The sequence below is a fragment of the Mytilus californianus genome, unplaced genomic scaffold (assembly GCF_021869535.1).
Source record: "Mytilus californianus isolate M0D057914Y unplaced genomic scaffold, xbMytCali1.0.p SCAF_9, whole genome shotgun sequence".
NCBI classification, from domain to species: domain Eukaryota; kingdom Metazoa; phylum Mollusca; class Bivalvia; order Mytilida; family Mytilidae; genus Mytilus; species Mytilus californianus.
In genome coordinates, this window is record NW_026262745.1 from 84,633,455 (window position 1) to 84,649,795 (window position 16,341).

A 16,341-nucleotide genomic window follows, 5' to 3' on the forward strand; every position below is an offset into this window, starting at 1 on the left:
ATTCTGGTTTGGAATAGATGCACCAAATGACGATGGTGGAAGGCTGATTCGAAACTCTCAACTGACCTAACGCACACTGTATTTCTTATCAGCAGTGGAAGTAAATACTTTAGCTTGTCTCCAGTAAGTGCGAATATTCGTTGATTCAGAATAATAGGGATTAAACTGAATTTTTTTTTCTGTGCTTGTGTGTTCGTTATATTTTATGCTGTAAACATGAGTAATTTTTCTTGTACTTTACTACATGATCGAAGATTTAAAAGGGAAGGGTTGAGTTTTGCAAAAAATGTCAAACCCCGTCAATGTAATCGAATTCTAAGCGACTGTTATACAAGTGAGACTTAGCTAGCCATATAACCAGGTTAGGTTTAACATTTTTATACACCATTATTTACATAAGTAAATGCTCTACCAAGTCAGGAATATGCCGCAGTTGTTTCCAATTAGTTTGATGTATTTGAGCTTTTGATTTTGCCATTTGACTTTCCTTTGTGAATTTTCCTTGAAGTTCGGTATTTTTGTTATTTTGCTTTTCACATATGAATGTGCCAAGTTTACTTCTATAATATGTCGGTGGTTATTTTTGTAATTGTGTTAGTCTCGTCACGAGTCGACATCCACTGTATGATTTATCAATAAACAACAATACACTTTGACATTTATTCAGTAAATATTAATTTTATCAAACTGATATTAAATATCCTGAAAAATAGCTGTTTTTATTTGCATGAACTCTTGACGCTATATGTCTGTGTTGAATGTACACCCGGTCACCTTTTCTAAGATTCATCAAAATGAGCGAAGTTTCCGTGTTAAAATGTCCACCACTACTTGTTGTGCCATATGAGTAAACGCTTCCATTTTTCATAACCAAATAAAAAAACTCGTATCCCGCAAAACCCATAATAGTACAGGACATTTGATAAATTCCTTGCTTTGGTGCAGTGAACACTCCTGTTGAAGGGTTAAAGGCACCTCCTTTATTAATCCTTACATCACCAAATTTTAGTACCTCACTGCCAACTGCATACAGGTCATTTTTTAAGAATGCAAAGAACGCTATTGAACTTCCTGAAATAAAATATATTCGTAGTAACAATAACACACAATGTAACATAGTATCAGTTTCAATCAATGATAACGTTACACGCAATTTCTTTGTATTAGCATTTCAATTTTCTGAGTTAGTAACTGTTGTTAAATGATTTGAAAAAAATCAATCGTGTAAAAAGAAATGAAGAAAATATCTTTTATCATACACACTCTAATATTGAGTGATTCTTTTGAGATATCGTCAGACTTTTTGAGTGTTTGCAGGGGCGGATTCAGCCATTTTTAAAAAGGGGGAGGGGGGTTCCAACCTAGGATAAAGGGGGGTTCCAACCATATGTCCCCATTCAAAAGCATTGATCGTCAAAAAAGGGGGTTGAATCTATAAAAAAAATAATCATTTGACTCACTTCTCGAATTCGCCATCTGGGATTGCATTTGTTGAACATTTTGCTGAATTGTGCGTACTCTATTTTCGAGTTGTCCAAAATTTGCCTTCTTAACCATTCCATTTTTAATGGCATCTATCTCTTTTCGAAACGAATCGAGTTCCTTTCCATTTTTAGCTGCAATGGTCTCTATCTTCTTTAAACCATTTTCTGCAAAAAACAAAAAATAAAACTAAATTATCCAATTAATATAAAAAAAAATATACTTAACACCGTTATCATCTTATAAAAAACCGCGACCATCACAATGACGTTCTACGCTTAGTCCAATTGAAAGGAATTTTCCAGACCTCCAAAGAAAGGACTTTTTGGACACTATATTAACCTTTCCTCAACGTGCTTAACAAACTCATCATATATACCAGGATTAAAATTTTGTACGCCAGACGTGCATTTCGTCTACAAAAGACACATCAGTGACGCTCGAATCAAATTAATTGCGAAGTTAAAGAGCATTGAGATTCGCAATCTTCCTTTTATGATCGAAAGAAACGTCATTTCAGATTGTAATTTAGAAACATTGTCTTATTATTATTCTGATTAGACATTTAACAAATTGTTCATCCATATATGATATTAAATATTTGTTTTTTTTTTTAAACCAGGGAAATATTCGGGTCATAATTTCATAGATAGCATGTCTATTATAGACAATATTAGACCATATTGTCTGCAATATAATACATAATATACAGAATATGATTATTAACAAGTCCGACGCATTTGATTTGAGAAGATACAAACATTGTAATATCACTTTTCATAGACTAACCGTTACATAAAACTGGCGATGATTTATGAGTTATGTCACATTTGAAGATTTTGCTGTTTTTAAACCAAAATAAAACCGGAATACTTGCTTTTAAAATCTTCAATCTGCTTAATTAATTTATCATCATCATCTTGAGGTTTAGGAGTTTCAAGATTTGATCCAAGTTTCTCAAGTTTATCTTGCAGAACACTGACTTTCGTATCCAAGTTTTTTCTGTTTTCGTCAGTTACTTTTCGTAATTTTTCCAATTTATTGCCTAGAGCGCTGAACTTTTGTAGGATGAACCACGTCAAAGGATTACCCTTCCCATCATTGCTCACTCGTTTGACCTTTGAATGATCAGGGTTCGAAATAGTAAATTTGACGAACAACAAAACGAACAAAGCTGAAATCTTCATGTCGACTACCAACACAAAAATGAAAGCGATAACATTTTACTAAATACCTGTTCGCGTGAGAAAAGCAAACTTGGAACAAATATACCTTTGAAATATCGATAAAATATATGTATCAAAATGACCCAAAATGATGTCAGCTCTAATAAGGTGCGTACGTAGAATCCGTTTGTATATATCAAAATGCTGCCAGCTCGTATTCGTATACTAGAACTATTGATCTCATTCAACATAAGTTATTACATAGAATCTGTTTAGAGTTATTATATCATCTCAATGAAGTTGAGCGGGACTTATAGAGTACCATCAATCTAAAACAAAATGTGTATATATATAGTCATATACTTTCGAGAGATCGTGCACCTGTCTCTTTTGCATACAATTGTAGTTTCAGTATAAATTGAAAATATGAAAGAAACTGTTAGTAAACAAGGTGTATAAACAATACAGTACTGGCATTGGAAAGGAATACAAATTTAAATTACCGTACTTTTGATTAAGATATTTTGAATTAGATCATATTCTCTATTTTTAATTTATACGAAAAATTAGACCGATGTAAACATTAAATTATTCAGAAATGTTATTTTTAATTCTAACATGCATATTGGAAAAAATATCATAATTCTGTTGCGTGTAAAATGTTGATGGATTTCACTAGTAAAAGTATAAATGTACTTACACATTACCGAATGAATAGTAGAAAACAACCTGGTTTAAGTTCAGTTGTTGTCTGCTAAGTATCGATCTGACGAGTCCCTTTGCAACTGATTTTTACAATTTGGTCTTACTTTGTGAAGCTACAACCCTTTAATCCAGGTTTAATCCGCCATTTTCTACATAAGAAAATGCCTGTACCAAGTCATGAATGTGACAGTTATTCGTTTGATGTGTTTGAGCTTTTGATTTTGCCATTTGATTAGGGTCTTTCCGTTTTGAATTTTCCTCGGAGTTCGGTATTTTTGTGATTTTACTTTTTCCAATATGAATGTATGATTGACTGCTTACAAGTATGTTAAATCCCGGCACTTTGTTATTTGTCAGTCCCAAGACATGATGCTGCAATCCAGTGGTTGACGTTGGTTGCTGGCTGCTAGCATGATTATTGCTTTTATTTTATTGTTTTAGTTTAAATCAGGCTGTTGGTTTTACATTTTGATTTGTGTCACCCCGGTACCTTTTGTTTTTTGCTTAGGCTATACGCTGGCCATGAGGTTATACACGGGCCATGAGGCTATACGCTGGCCATAAAGCTATACGCTGGCAATTAAGCTATACGCTGGCCATTAGGCTATACGCTGGTCATTAAGATATACGCTGGCAAACATATTAAGTCCCAGCTATATGGTATGGGTTTACTTACTTGTTACAGTTGTTCACATCCTCGTCCTTTGATCTTTGGTTGATAAATGGTCCCTTGTCAATCACATCACATGTCCTTATCGTATACTTTTTTCCAAAAATGTTTCCTCTCTCTTAAACCGAATGTGTTTTTTTCATGGCTTCCTTTTCCATTTCTTTTTCAGTGGAGCAAACATTTCTATTTCAATGGAGCAACATTTCTATTTCAGTGGAGCAAATATGCCTATTTCAGTTGAGCAAATATTTTTATTTGAGTGGAGCACATATTTCTATTTCAATGGAGCAAACATTTCTATTTGAGTGGAGCAACGTGTCTATTTCAGTGGAGAAAATATGTCTATTTCAGTGGAGCAAACATTTCTATTTCAGTGGAGCAAACATTTTTATTTGAGTGGAGCAAACCTTTCTATTTAAGTGGAGCATATACTTCTATTTGAATGGAGCAAACATTAATTTATATTTCAGTTGAGCAAACATTTCTATTTCGTTTGATATAATTATTTCTTTATTTTACCATCTTCTTGAGAACAGTTTAAAGAGGAATATTTGAAAAACTCAAAAATTGTAAATGTAAATTCATGAGATCACGTTTATTGCTAAAATATATGGTTTGGTCAAATACAGATTTACACGTAAATTATTACACCAGAAAACAACAGTTTGAAAATATATTATAATACGCAATAGATTTATGGATCAATCATCGGTTTCTGTAGTCTAAGAAGCACCGTTGAACCGTTTTGTATGTCATAGTCTGCCAAAGTACGGTTATTCTCTAGTTGTTGTCCTGCAAACAGAAGGCACTGTTGGTCAACTGGAATTCCTTCCCTGTTCAAGACCTTTTCTTTTATAGAATCTATCGTGTTTGAAGACTCAGCATCCAATCTGCATGTGTGATTACCAGTCAATTTAAGAAATATCTGTAAATAAAAAACAAATAAATCAATTTTAATTCAAAATGAAATTGGGGTCCTAAAAAATAAATATAAATGCAGATGTAGAATGAATCAACATGTTAATTGCAAACAAAACTATTTCCTTTTATTAGTGAAATACAGAAAATGAAAGAAATATTTTCTAAAGTTAGCTCTGGATACTGTCACAAAGAAACTTCTGTTCAAATTGTGTAATATTCCATGCAGGTTTGACAAAGACATTGATGTCTTAATAAAACATTAACCACACGCAGACTGAACTTAAGACAACGAAAATCCGACGCGACGGAATACAAGATCGCCATGTCTCGCCATTGACCTTCGTCGTGCATTACAAGTTCGTGAATATGAACAAGAGGCGTTATTCTAACTAAATTGTCGAGTTACGATCTCGCTTGAATGAAAAGGAAAAGCGTTAATACACGTTGAACCATCTAAATTGACACCTGAATTGGTGACTTTGTGTTTCATAATTTTGACTCTGAACATCATTTTAAATTGTTATTTAACAAATTCAGATATTCAACTTCCGTTTTCGTTACTTATGTTGCGCAGGCATCCTCGTAAATTAAGTAAGGGCAAAACACTTAAAAAAAAAAGACGAAAAAGTCCACAAAACACTACAAAAAAACCCCTGAAAAATGACCAACAATATAGGGGTGACATCAGATAATCCGGAAGGATAAGCAGATTGTCTAATTAAGGATGAAAACATAGGTTAAATCACTGAACCCGAGAAAATTAACTAGAATGATTGTGCAAACATTTTCCTTCATAAATTCAAAGCTTTCAGTACTCTAATTTTGCTTTAAAGGCAACGCCAAAACTGTCTATAATACATTTGTATAAAAATGAGGAGTTCCGATACAGAGTTTTGAAATTGAAAGAACTGAACAGATTAGAATGACCTTTCCGAGACAAATTTCAATGCATGTCCAGTAATTACGCCGAGATTATATTCATATTATATTAACATGTTCTCGTCCTAAATTTGCTTTTGATTTGCCGGAAGACGTTCAACACCCATCAATCATCATCAATAGAAAATACAAACCGTCATTGCCATTACCAACACTACAAAGAAAAAGAAAATATTTTTAATATTTTAATTTTGTTCATGCATCATGCACACTTAATAGAAAAACAAAGGATATAGGGTATACATGACACAAAATCAGTACATGTACAGCAAAAAGCACACAAAAAAGAAAGGAACAGCTCTTTTATCGCTGTTCTTCATCTCAAAGTCACAGTGTAGCCTGTAAACAATCGTTTGATACCGATTTCCTTGCGAACGACAAATGCAAATTAGATACAATAAAGTAACCCTCTGTCCGCTACTCTTCAATCAGGGTTTCGATTCCGTAGCATTAAATACATTGGGGCAGCCATACAAGGACTGATTGACTCTTGGAAGACTTAATTCATTGACAATGTGTCGCAGATGACCACGGATATGCTCCACTTGTCGTAACCACAATATCATCCTCTTTTCATTGATTGTGATATTACCGAATGCGACTTTTCACGCATTAAAAAAAATTGTCTTAACAACATGACGGTTGCCGCATGCGGAGCAGGATTTGCTCACCAATGCAGAGCATTTGATTTCACCCCTGGTTTTTGGTGGGGTTCTTGCTACTTAAGTTTGTTTTTGCTGTGTAATGTTTTGTTATTCATGTTTGTCTTTTATTCGTTTATATTTTTGACAATCGTGCTGTCTGTTTTTCTAAGAGTTATGATTTTCCATTGCCCCTTAATTCTTAACGCGTCCTGTAACGAATATATTTCATTTGTTATAATAAATATTTTAATCAGTTTTCGTTGGCACTTTCAATAAGAGAGACATATAAATTTCTCGAATCTGTCAGTGATCATTGTAAACCAACAGTTTATTTGGATAAAGTTAAAGATCGTAATGCACAAAATACATAGAACTTACGCATAATGCGGCCAGAAGCTCTACGTATGAACTATACACATATATTCAATGTGATCAGAAGCTCTAAGTTTACACTTCACTTAATGCCTGTGGCCAGAAGCTCTAAATGTGAACTACACATAATGTCACTATGATCAGAAGCAAAACACAATGTCAATTCGATCATGAGCTGTAAGTATAAACTACACATTAATTAAAGAATCAAGTCTAAGGCAAAGCATAACAAACAAACAATTTATGTGGAATTAACGGCCACAGTTCACTTTGAATGACGAGGTCTGACATGATAACAGAATGCCGACATGATTGATTTAACTGACAAATCTGTGCACCATTGGTAGCAATGGATGCTCAAGTTCCTCCAGGTTAAATCCTAAAGAGAACGAGGGCCATGATCCCCAAATACGTCGGGTCTTATTCGCATCACCCCCTGGTTTCAGGGGAGTAAAGATTAACAATTTAACAATTTTTAGATCATAAAACAGTTAAGCTCGAACTGGTACCAATTCAGAACCGGCCACTCAGGGTAGACATGAGATGGTCTCAACAGAACTTCCTGCGGTAACGCAGGAAAGTAAAAAACTAATATGATCCGACGTACAATACAGGAACGGATCATGACCCCTTAATCTTGCCAGATCCCGCCAAACAACTTTTTACTGTGACTGAACATTTTATTACCATATAATGAACAATTATACTATTATTTGAGATATAAACGCTGAAAGTTCATAACAAAAATTTAAAGTTCTATATGTGTTCCTGGTGGATAAACTAAATAATCATACTGATTGTTCCAATCACATTGCTGGTAGCTGATTGTCCTGGTAAAACTGTATAACACTCACTCAAATTTGGAATACGATAGTTCTCAAAAGTTTGTTCAGCAAGCAATTCCATCGGCTTAGTCTAGTCATCTTTATTTTTTCCAACAACGTATTATGTATCAGGCTTTTCTCTGAACAGCCTGAAAAATGAATAGAACAGCAGCAGACACAAGTAATTGTTGGTAGATTGTGAGGGGAGGTGGGCGGGTTTTTGAAACTTTCACTTATCTAGAAGCGGCTAGTTCAAATGTGAGGCTGAAGTCACGTGACGTTTCTAAGCCGGAAGCGAGATGCGGATCCGAATGATGAAATATGTCTTTATGGAAAATAAATATATTAATCAAATCTCTTTCATTAAATTGGTTTATCTTATAAGTGATAAACCTTATTAATTAAAGAATCAAGTCTAAGGCAAAGCATAACAAACAAACAATTTATGTGGAATTAACGGCCACAGTTCACTTTGAATGACGAGGTCTGACATGATAACATAATGCCGACATGATTGATTTAACTGACAAATCTGTGCACCATTGGTAGCAATGGATGCTCAAGTTCCTCCAGGTTAAATCCTAAAGAGAACGAGGGCCATGATCCCCAAATACGTCGGGTCTTATTCGCATCACCCCCTGGTTTCAGGGGAGTAAAGATTAACAATTTAACAATTTTTAGATCATAAAACAGTTAAGCTCGAACTGGTACCAATTCAGAACCGGCCACTCAGGGTAGACATGAGATGGTCTCAACAGAACTTCCTGCGGTAACGCAGGAAAGTAAAAAACTAATATGATCCGACGTACAATACAGGAACGGATCATGACCCCTTAATCTTGCCACGTGAGTGAGTCTATACACACTCATTAAATACTCCCCCTCCCCCTTTTTTCAACCCCTTGAAAAATTATTAGAAATTCTTTTCCAAATTAGACTTCGGGGAAACGGCGAATTTTGTGAGATGATAGGAAAGTTTCAATACCCCCCTGTATGTTGTTCAAGTATATATCATATCCAATACCGGATAAGTGAGTTCCGTCAAATCTATACAAGTTCATCTCTCGAGCTCGAATATTGGGATGCTGAATAATACAATGCCCATCATTCAAGACATAATTGTTAATAGAAGAGTTTACTCGTTTGCGAGATCTCTCGATAGCTTTTCCGTCTTTAGCACCGTGCCAATACCTACGCATTAGCATTTCGCTCCATACGATGCGAGTGTTAGGTAGAAGTAAATGCAGACGCAGAATATCCCTTTCAATATTTTGGATAAGTTCCAAGGTTTTTACTTTTACCAGATCATTGGAACCAAGCTGAATGACTATCATGGCGGGAGGAGAAAATTTGTCAACTGCATGTGATACCTTGGCATTAAATTCATTCCACAACATACCCCTTTTTCCAAACCAGCGTATGTACACCCCTCTGCTTTGAAGACCAATGTTTGGGCCCCCGTTTCTCGTTTTTGCATTAGTCTGTGCCCAATATACAATTGAAGATCCGACGAACCAAATAGCTTTTGAACCTAAAAGGAGGTAATATGTATTATAATATTTAAAACACTTGTTTGAGCTGTAATGAAAGTTAAAGACTCAGATACGAATATAGCGTAAATATGCAACGGAGGACCATCGGCCGCACTGCTTGATAATATCGTCTTTAACACCATTTTTTGCCATATCAGTAGCTCGTCCTATCCGAAAAGAATGAGAACGGATGTGAAACGGTAGTTCACAGAAACCCAAACATTTTTGAAGCAGGGAACAAAATTGATATTTTGTTAAGGCCAAACCATTAAAATGTGTATATAATTTATTTGATCCATTTACGCCGGAGAAGCGAACCTGCAAATAAGATTGTAATAGCGTAATTGAACAGATATTCGAATCGGCATGGCTCTGAATGATCAGGGTTATGGAATTATGCTTTTGATCGGTTTTTGAGCTGCATATTTTTACATGTAATTCGGTTTGACCATTACTCTGATCAAAAGTGATATCTTCACATTTCAATGCATGTCCGCTTTCGTCAGTACGACTGTTTATAGCCAACTCCCTTACTCGTAGCATGGCGAAGTACGCAAGAGAAAAGGCAGAAGAAAACAATATAGTTTCATACTGAGAATTACAAACGCTGCGTAGACTGTGAATTAAACGTTTTAACAAGTCAAACGATATCGGCGTTCGAACATCTAGTTTTTGCGGATTTTTTCTACGCAATCCTTCAATCATTTTGCAGATGATGAATGATTTCGTGTTATCTGTTACATTGTTAATCTTGTGTGTGGGGGCCAATCCGGAGATGTAAGTAGAAACAGTAGACGCAGAGAAACCTTTGTACGACAGGTATGCTATAAATTGAGCTATTTCGTCGATAGGTACAGGCCAAATATCACGATAGTTATAAATAATGCGAAACTTTTTTAAACATTCTACTGCTGTTTTATAAGTTTTCCAGGAGTTGGGAGCCATTGAACATTTAAGCAATAGGTCTGCCTCGTCTTTTAAACTTTCCAGAGGTGGGCCGGAATCGTGTATGGGTTTGCATCTGCTGTGGGGCATAGTTTCCGGAACTTCTGAAAATCACAACGAGAGAGGGAGTCAACAAGAGAATTCAAATGACCTGGGATATGTTCGGCTTTAATCAATATGTTGTATTCCAAGCAGGCCAATACAAGTATTCTGATCAGGGACATAACACTTGTCGACTTTGAAGACTTTTTATTGATTATAGAAACTACGCTCTGGTTATCTATGTGAAATAAAATTTTCTTGTTTTTTAACATGCCTCCCCAAATGTTCAAAGCAACGACTACAGGGAACAATTCTAGAAAGGTAATATCGGTTAAAATTCCAGAAATTATCCAATTGTGGGGTAAACTCGCCTGGGCCCATTTCCCTTCAAAATAAATACCAAAGCCTTTTCCGACCCCACCTGCACTGTCAGTGAACAATTCGAGATCAGAGTTAGATGACCAGAATTTATCCAGAATTACGGTAGTACCATTGTAATTTGATAGAAATAGTAACCAAATATTAAGGTCTTCTTTCATAGCCTTAGTTATTCTGGTTCTGTGATGGGGCCTACGCAAATTGCAAGTGGCGTCAATCAAACGACGACAAAAGGCTCGACCCGGGACAATTACTTGACATGCAAAATTTAGTATGCCAATCAATGATTGTAAATCCCGAAGGGTGATTTTGGATCTACCTAAACAAAAAGAAATTCTGGCTTTTAACTCAACAAGTTTGTCTTCGGGTAGACGCATTACCATGTTGATGGTGTCAAATTCTATACCAAGGAATATCAACACTTCCGTTGGCTCGACCGTTTTTTCCTCTGCTAACGGAATCCCCCAAAGTTTACAAGAATCCTGAAAACACTTCAAAGTGTCGTGGCATTGTGAAGTTTGTGCCTCGCCTCCAAACAGAAAATCGTCCAAATAATGTAAAATATTGTCGTTTTTTGACTGTTGCTGTACAACCCAATGCAAGGCGGTGGAAAAAGATTCAAATAGCGCAGAGCTAATACTGGCCCCCATTGGGAGGCATTTATCAAAGAAATATTGATTCTCAAATTTGAACCCCATCAGATCAAAATCACCCGGAGAGAGTCTTAGCAAACGAAAAGCCGATTTTACGTCACACTTGGCCAAGAGCGTGTTCTTTTTCAATCTGTGAATCATATTGACAGCGTCGTCTATGCTTGAGTATTTTACAGAACAGTACTGCTTGTCAATAAAGTCATTAACGGAGTGATGTATAGGAAAGGACAAATTATGAATTAACCTGAATTCTGAACTAGATTTTTTAGGGATAACCGAGATCGGAGAAACCCGAAAGGTGGGTAACGGAGGTTCTGAAAAAGGACCAGCTACCCTTCCCAGGTTAATTTCTTTAAACATTTTTACCCTAGCTATGGTGGCTTTCTCCCCATTCATTTCTTTAGAATCTATATCCACAGGAAGTCTCGGACCGGAGTATTTTAGTTTAAACCCAGCTTCGAGACCTTGGATCAGGTCTCGCGCAACCTCTTGATGCGGGTAATTTATGAGAGCTTTCTTTACTTCATCAACGTTTATTGGCGAATTACCTAGAGAATACAAATGCGTGTAACCTGCAAATTAAAAACAAACACAAATTAAATAACATGAGAAAATATAGTAAATACATTTGTACTAGTAGAAGGAGAGATAACTCAGCCATTTCTATGAAACAAGTTCAATTGCACTGAAAGATATCTAAATATAATTTCTAGGGAAAAAGAATATTTACAAAACAAGGTAAATAAAAACAAAGCGGAATTAATTTCTGCATTCTAAGTAGGGATGACTACCATTACATTTCGAGCATTTGTGAGTATATTTGCAATTCTTGCCAAATGTACAAATACCCTTGTTATTGAATAATCTGCATGTAAACACCCGGCGTTGTCCTAAATTTTGACTCGACGCCCCACTTGTCGATGAATTCCCATTGTGCAATTGATGGTTATTACCATTTGAAAGTCCTGTATTAAAAGAAGGACTAACGTTCGGAGTAGATACACATAGCAACCACAGTTCCATATCGACAACTCCCCATGAAGAAAAGGGGGAAGAAGCTTTACGTAATCTAAATTGCTCATCGTAATGAACCCAGCCTCCAGAGTAACCCCTTGAGGCTGCCATTCTGACTGTTTGCATGTATTTGAAAAACTCCAGACCTTTGTTGGGCCATTTTTCAAGCATTACACTTCCATAAATCATGAATGCGGAAGTCCAGACATGAATACTTTTTATGGGACTTCTCTTTTGGTTAACTAAGGATAAAACACCCCCTTTTACTACCAGTTCACCCTCTAAATTTTGCTCGTTTACAAGGTCCCGGGTGGATTTTAGAAGAATGTTCAGGTCAATGAACTCACCGTTCCATATTTTTTCTTTAATTTTGACCGGAATATGGGATGAAATGGGATCAAAAACACTTGAAATGTATGGAGGGGATTGGTCCACTTGTAAACGAGTATCTAAAAACCCAGAACCTGCCGACCCGTGTGAAACAAATTGATTTGAGACAGTTAACATACCAAGGTTGTTGTTTGATGGACTCTTTACCCCGCTGGGGCCTGGTTGTGGATTCAGTGGTAACAAAGCTCCCCTTGGTCTGTCCAGTGTGTTTTCCTCGTTGCAATTTGGACTTTCTATATCCATCTCATCCTGAATCCTGAAAGGCACGAATGGGGGTTCCTGATGTGCGTCTGCTACGATGTTAATTGCCGGACCACTAGCAATTGACAAATTAGAACCGGTCGCTGTTCTAGAAACTTGTACGGTTCTTGTCGTGTTCTGTGATTTTGAAAGTGCTCCTCGTGTTGACGGCACTTTGCCTTTTCTAAATTTCTTTGCTGGACCTGCAGGCTGCTGTGAAACCTTTTTGGGAACATTACGAGGCCTTTTCGGTGGTTTCATATCTGATTAGAAATCTATAAGTTGCGGATGTCGAAGATTTTTTGACGATTGTCTTTTGAAACTTTCACTTATCTAGAAGCGGCTAGTTCAAATGTGAGGCTGAAGTCACGTGATGTTTCTAAGCCGGAAGCGAGATGCGGATCCGAATGATGAAATATGTCTTTATGGAAAATAAATATATTAATCAAATCTCTTTCATTAAATTGGTTTATCTTATAAGTGATAAACCTTATTACGACACTGTAGTCAGAATCTCTAAATATAAACATTGTAAACAGAACCTCTACGTATAAGCTAAACATAATGTCAATGAGTCGTAAGCTTCAGATAGTTTCGCTGTAGCCAGAAGCTCTTAGAATAAACTACACATAATGTCCCTGTGATCAGAAGCTCTATGTATAAACTACACATGCTCGCCACTATGATCAAAAGCTCCAAGAATACGAAAAAAAATTTGCTAAACATTATTTAACAAAATTTTAATCTGCTAACCGAGTCTCTGTGGTTTTTTATACTCACATTTGTGTTGTCCTTTGTTTGTTTTGTAATAAAATCGAACATTTAATCCACCATATATATATCAACATTTTAAAAATCGTGTTCCGTTTTGTTCGAACAGATAATAATCATTTCCTGTAATCTTGTATATATAATAAATTGTCAACACAGATCACAGATATATGTCTCGCCTTTTTATTATTTTGATAATAAAATGCAAATGTTGAAATTAAAATAGCAATACTTAAACACGTAAATTATGCAAAATACCGGTATTCAAAATCAATTAACCTTGACCTTCATGGCCAAACAATCTCCATGGAAATTAGATGTGCCAATGCTAAAACAACTGCATACCAAATATCATAGACCTACCACTAGTGGTTCCCCATAAACTGACCTAATGTACAAACGTATACATATAAACTAGACAAAAGTTTCAAAGTCAATAGCCCATGACTGAGGGGGCGAGGCCAAACAATCTCCATGGAAATGACATGTGCCAATGCTAATCCAGCTGCATACCAAATATCATTGACTTAACTATAGTGGTTCCCCATAAACTGACATAATCACAAACTAATACATATAAACTAAACAAAAGTTTCAAAGTCAATAGACCATGAATGAGAGGGCGGGACCAAATAATCTCAATGGAAATGAGATGTGCCATTGCTATTACAACTGCATACCAAATATCATAGACCTACCACTAGTGGTTCCCCAGAAACTGACCTAATCACAAACTAATACATTGTTGGCGCCGCCGCCGCCGCCGCCGCCGCCGCCGCCGCCGCCGCCGCCGCCGCATGGAAACAACACACCAATGTCTCGCTTTGTAACTCCGTCAAGGCGAGACAAAAACCATCTTTGTTTAAACTTATTTCGTACGATACAATATGTTAGTATAATTAAAATATCAAAGACAATACATAGAAATGTTTGAATGATTCAAAATTTGTTAACTTGTCATTTATGGAGTTATTTTCTGCATAAAATACAAAGCCAATGTATACCATGATATACACCAATTAGACGAGCCCATTATAATTTATCATTTAATTTTTTTGCGTTCAGTGTATGTTTTCATGAATTGTTAATCGCATTTGTTGTATACCTCTATTTGAGTATTTCTGGTTGCGGAAAATGTTTGCTGTGCCTTTACGAAATAATGATAGAATATCATATCGAAGGAAATTTTCAATTTTTTCTGTACTTTTGGTGTGTGTAGCACGGTTATTTCAGACCAAGGATCAGAGTTTATCGAGAAATGCATGTATGTGGCAGTGTGTAAAATGTTGAAAGTAGAGTAAGAATTCACACCTAGCATGATGCGCCATTGTTTAAGTCGCTGTGAACGGATGCATCGGACCTTAGTGGAGCGCTGAACTCGATCCTTATGCATACTGTACAATAAACAACAGGAAGAAATGCTACCTGGATTTTTTTTTCAATTAACACTTGTGTAAATTCAGGATCAACATATTCTGCTTGTAATTATCTACGGAAAAAGGCGAAATTTTCCGTTATCACTTTATTACAATGTTGATTTCAAAGATATTTCGAAAGACTCAAAATCCTATAATGAAAATTTAGATCCCTGTTTGAACATTATCCTAGAGCATGTCAAATTGAATACCTATGTCGCTCAAAAGAAATGGAAGATGCCGAAAATACAAATGTTCATGCGCTCTATTTGACCGTGGGAGACAATGTTTATATATCCAGAGGACCCGTTAGACAAGGCTGAAAATTCACCATACTTATGATGAACCGTTTGCTGTAATCTGTCTACCGAGTGCAAATTTAATTCTTCTTAGAGACGCAGCAAAAATGAGAAATTTTCGCCGTCCCATGAATATCAATCGTTTAAAGCTAACACATATTCGAGTGCGCACACCAGCACCTTATTTCAACCTATGGACCGAAGAAAGTGAAAATTCTAGCACAAATTCTGATACTAATTCAGAGGGCTCTAAGTCTGCTTCTACAAACAAGTCCGTTTTGACTGAAAGTTAAGTCACGGATGTACAAAAAACAGATTTGGTTTCTAAAAATGTGACTGGAAATAAAATTAGACCACAAAGGCATATTCAAAAGCCATTACGGTACTGTTAAGATATCTTTATTGACCCCGATAAAAAAAAAATGGAACCGTGCGAAAACTACCAGCTAGAAGTTATACGTATTTCTTGCCAATCGTAAAGACGGAGCCAGTTTCGTTTACTTAATACATAAAATAGGATAGTCTGCACAACCTCATGCGATTCGGCTACCTTTATCAAAATTACTACCACAGAAGGCTCAAACTTTACTGCTTACGAGGTCTCCGCCGTTGATCCTGTAATTAGGTAGAACAAGTGAATAACTGGGAATATCGTACTTTCCGTATTTTGCATCGCCAAAACATTTTTTCCAAATAAATAATATATTGTAAAGTTATCCTAAATGACATTGTTTTGATGTATGCAGTTCAGTGTTTCATGATAGGTAAAATTTGGTTTTATACGTATTTAGAGATGGTAAGTTTGGGAAAAACTACATTTCTGACTTCACCGATTTAAGTACTTTGGGCTAAATTCGCTTGTATTTGTGATGATTGCATCGCGTAACTTGAGTTACACTCCGTTTAAAAATAGCCACGGTTGGACTTTTGACAACTGTT

At 36.0% G+C, this 16,341-nt stretch overlaps 1 protein-coding gene and 1 long non-coding RNA gene across 2 annotated transcripts; both read right to left on the bottom strand.

The window, feature by feature from the left end:
* Positions 1 to 4,599: 4,599 nt before the first annotated feature.
* On the bottom strand, positions 4,600 to 13,770 carry LOC127714120 (uncharacterized). Its single transcript, XR_007987566.1, has 3 exons — positions 13,698 to 13,770; positions 6,018 to 6,037; positions 4,600 to 4,948 (listed from the first exon to the last, which is right to left on the bottom strand). It is a non-coding gene; the product is annotated as an uncharacterized LOC127714120 (long non-coding RNA).
* Positions 11,916 to 13,052, bottom strand: LOC127714117 (uncharacterized). The gene has a single exon (XM_052220093.1). The coding sequence runs from the start codon at positions 12,918 to 12,920 to the stop codon at positions 12,033 to 12,035; it is 888 nt and encodes a 295-aa protein (XP_052076053.1). The 5' UTR covers positions 12,921 to 13,052; the 3' UTR covers positions 11,916 to 12,032.
* Positions 13,771 to 16,341: the final 2,571 nt, after the last annotated feature.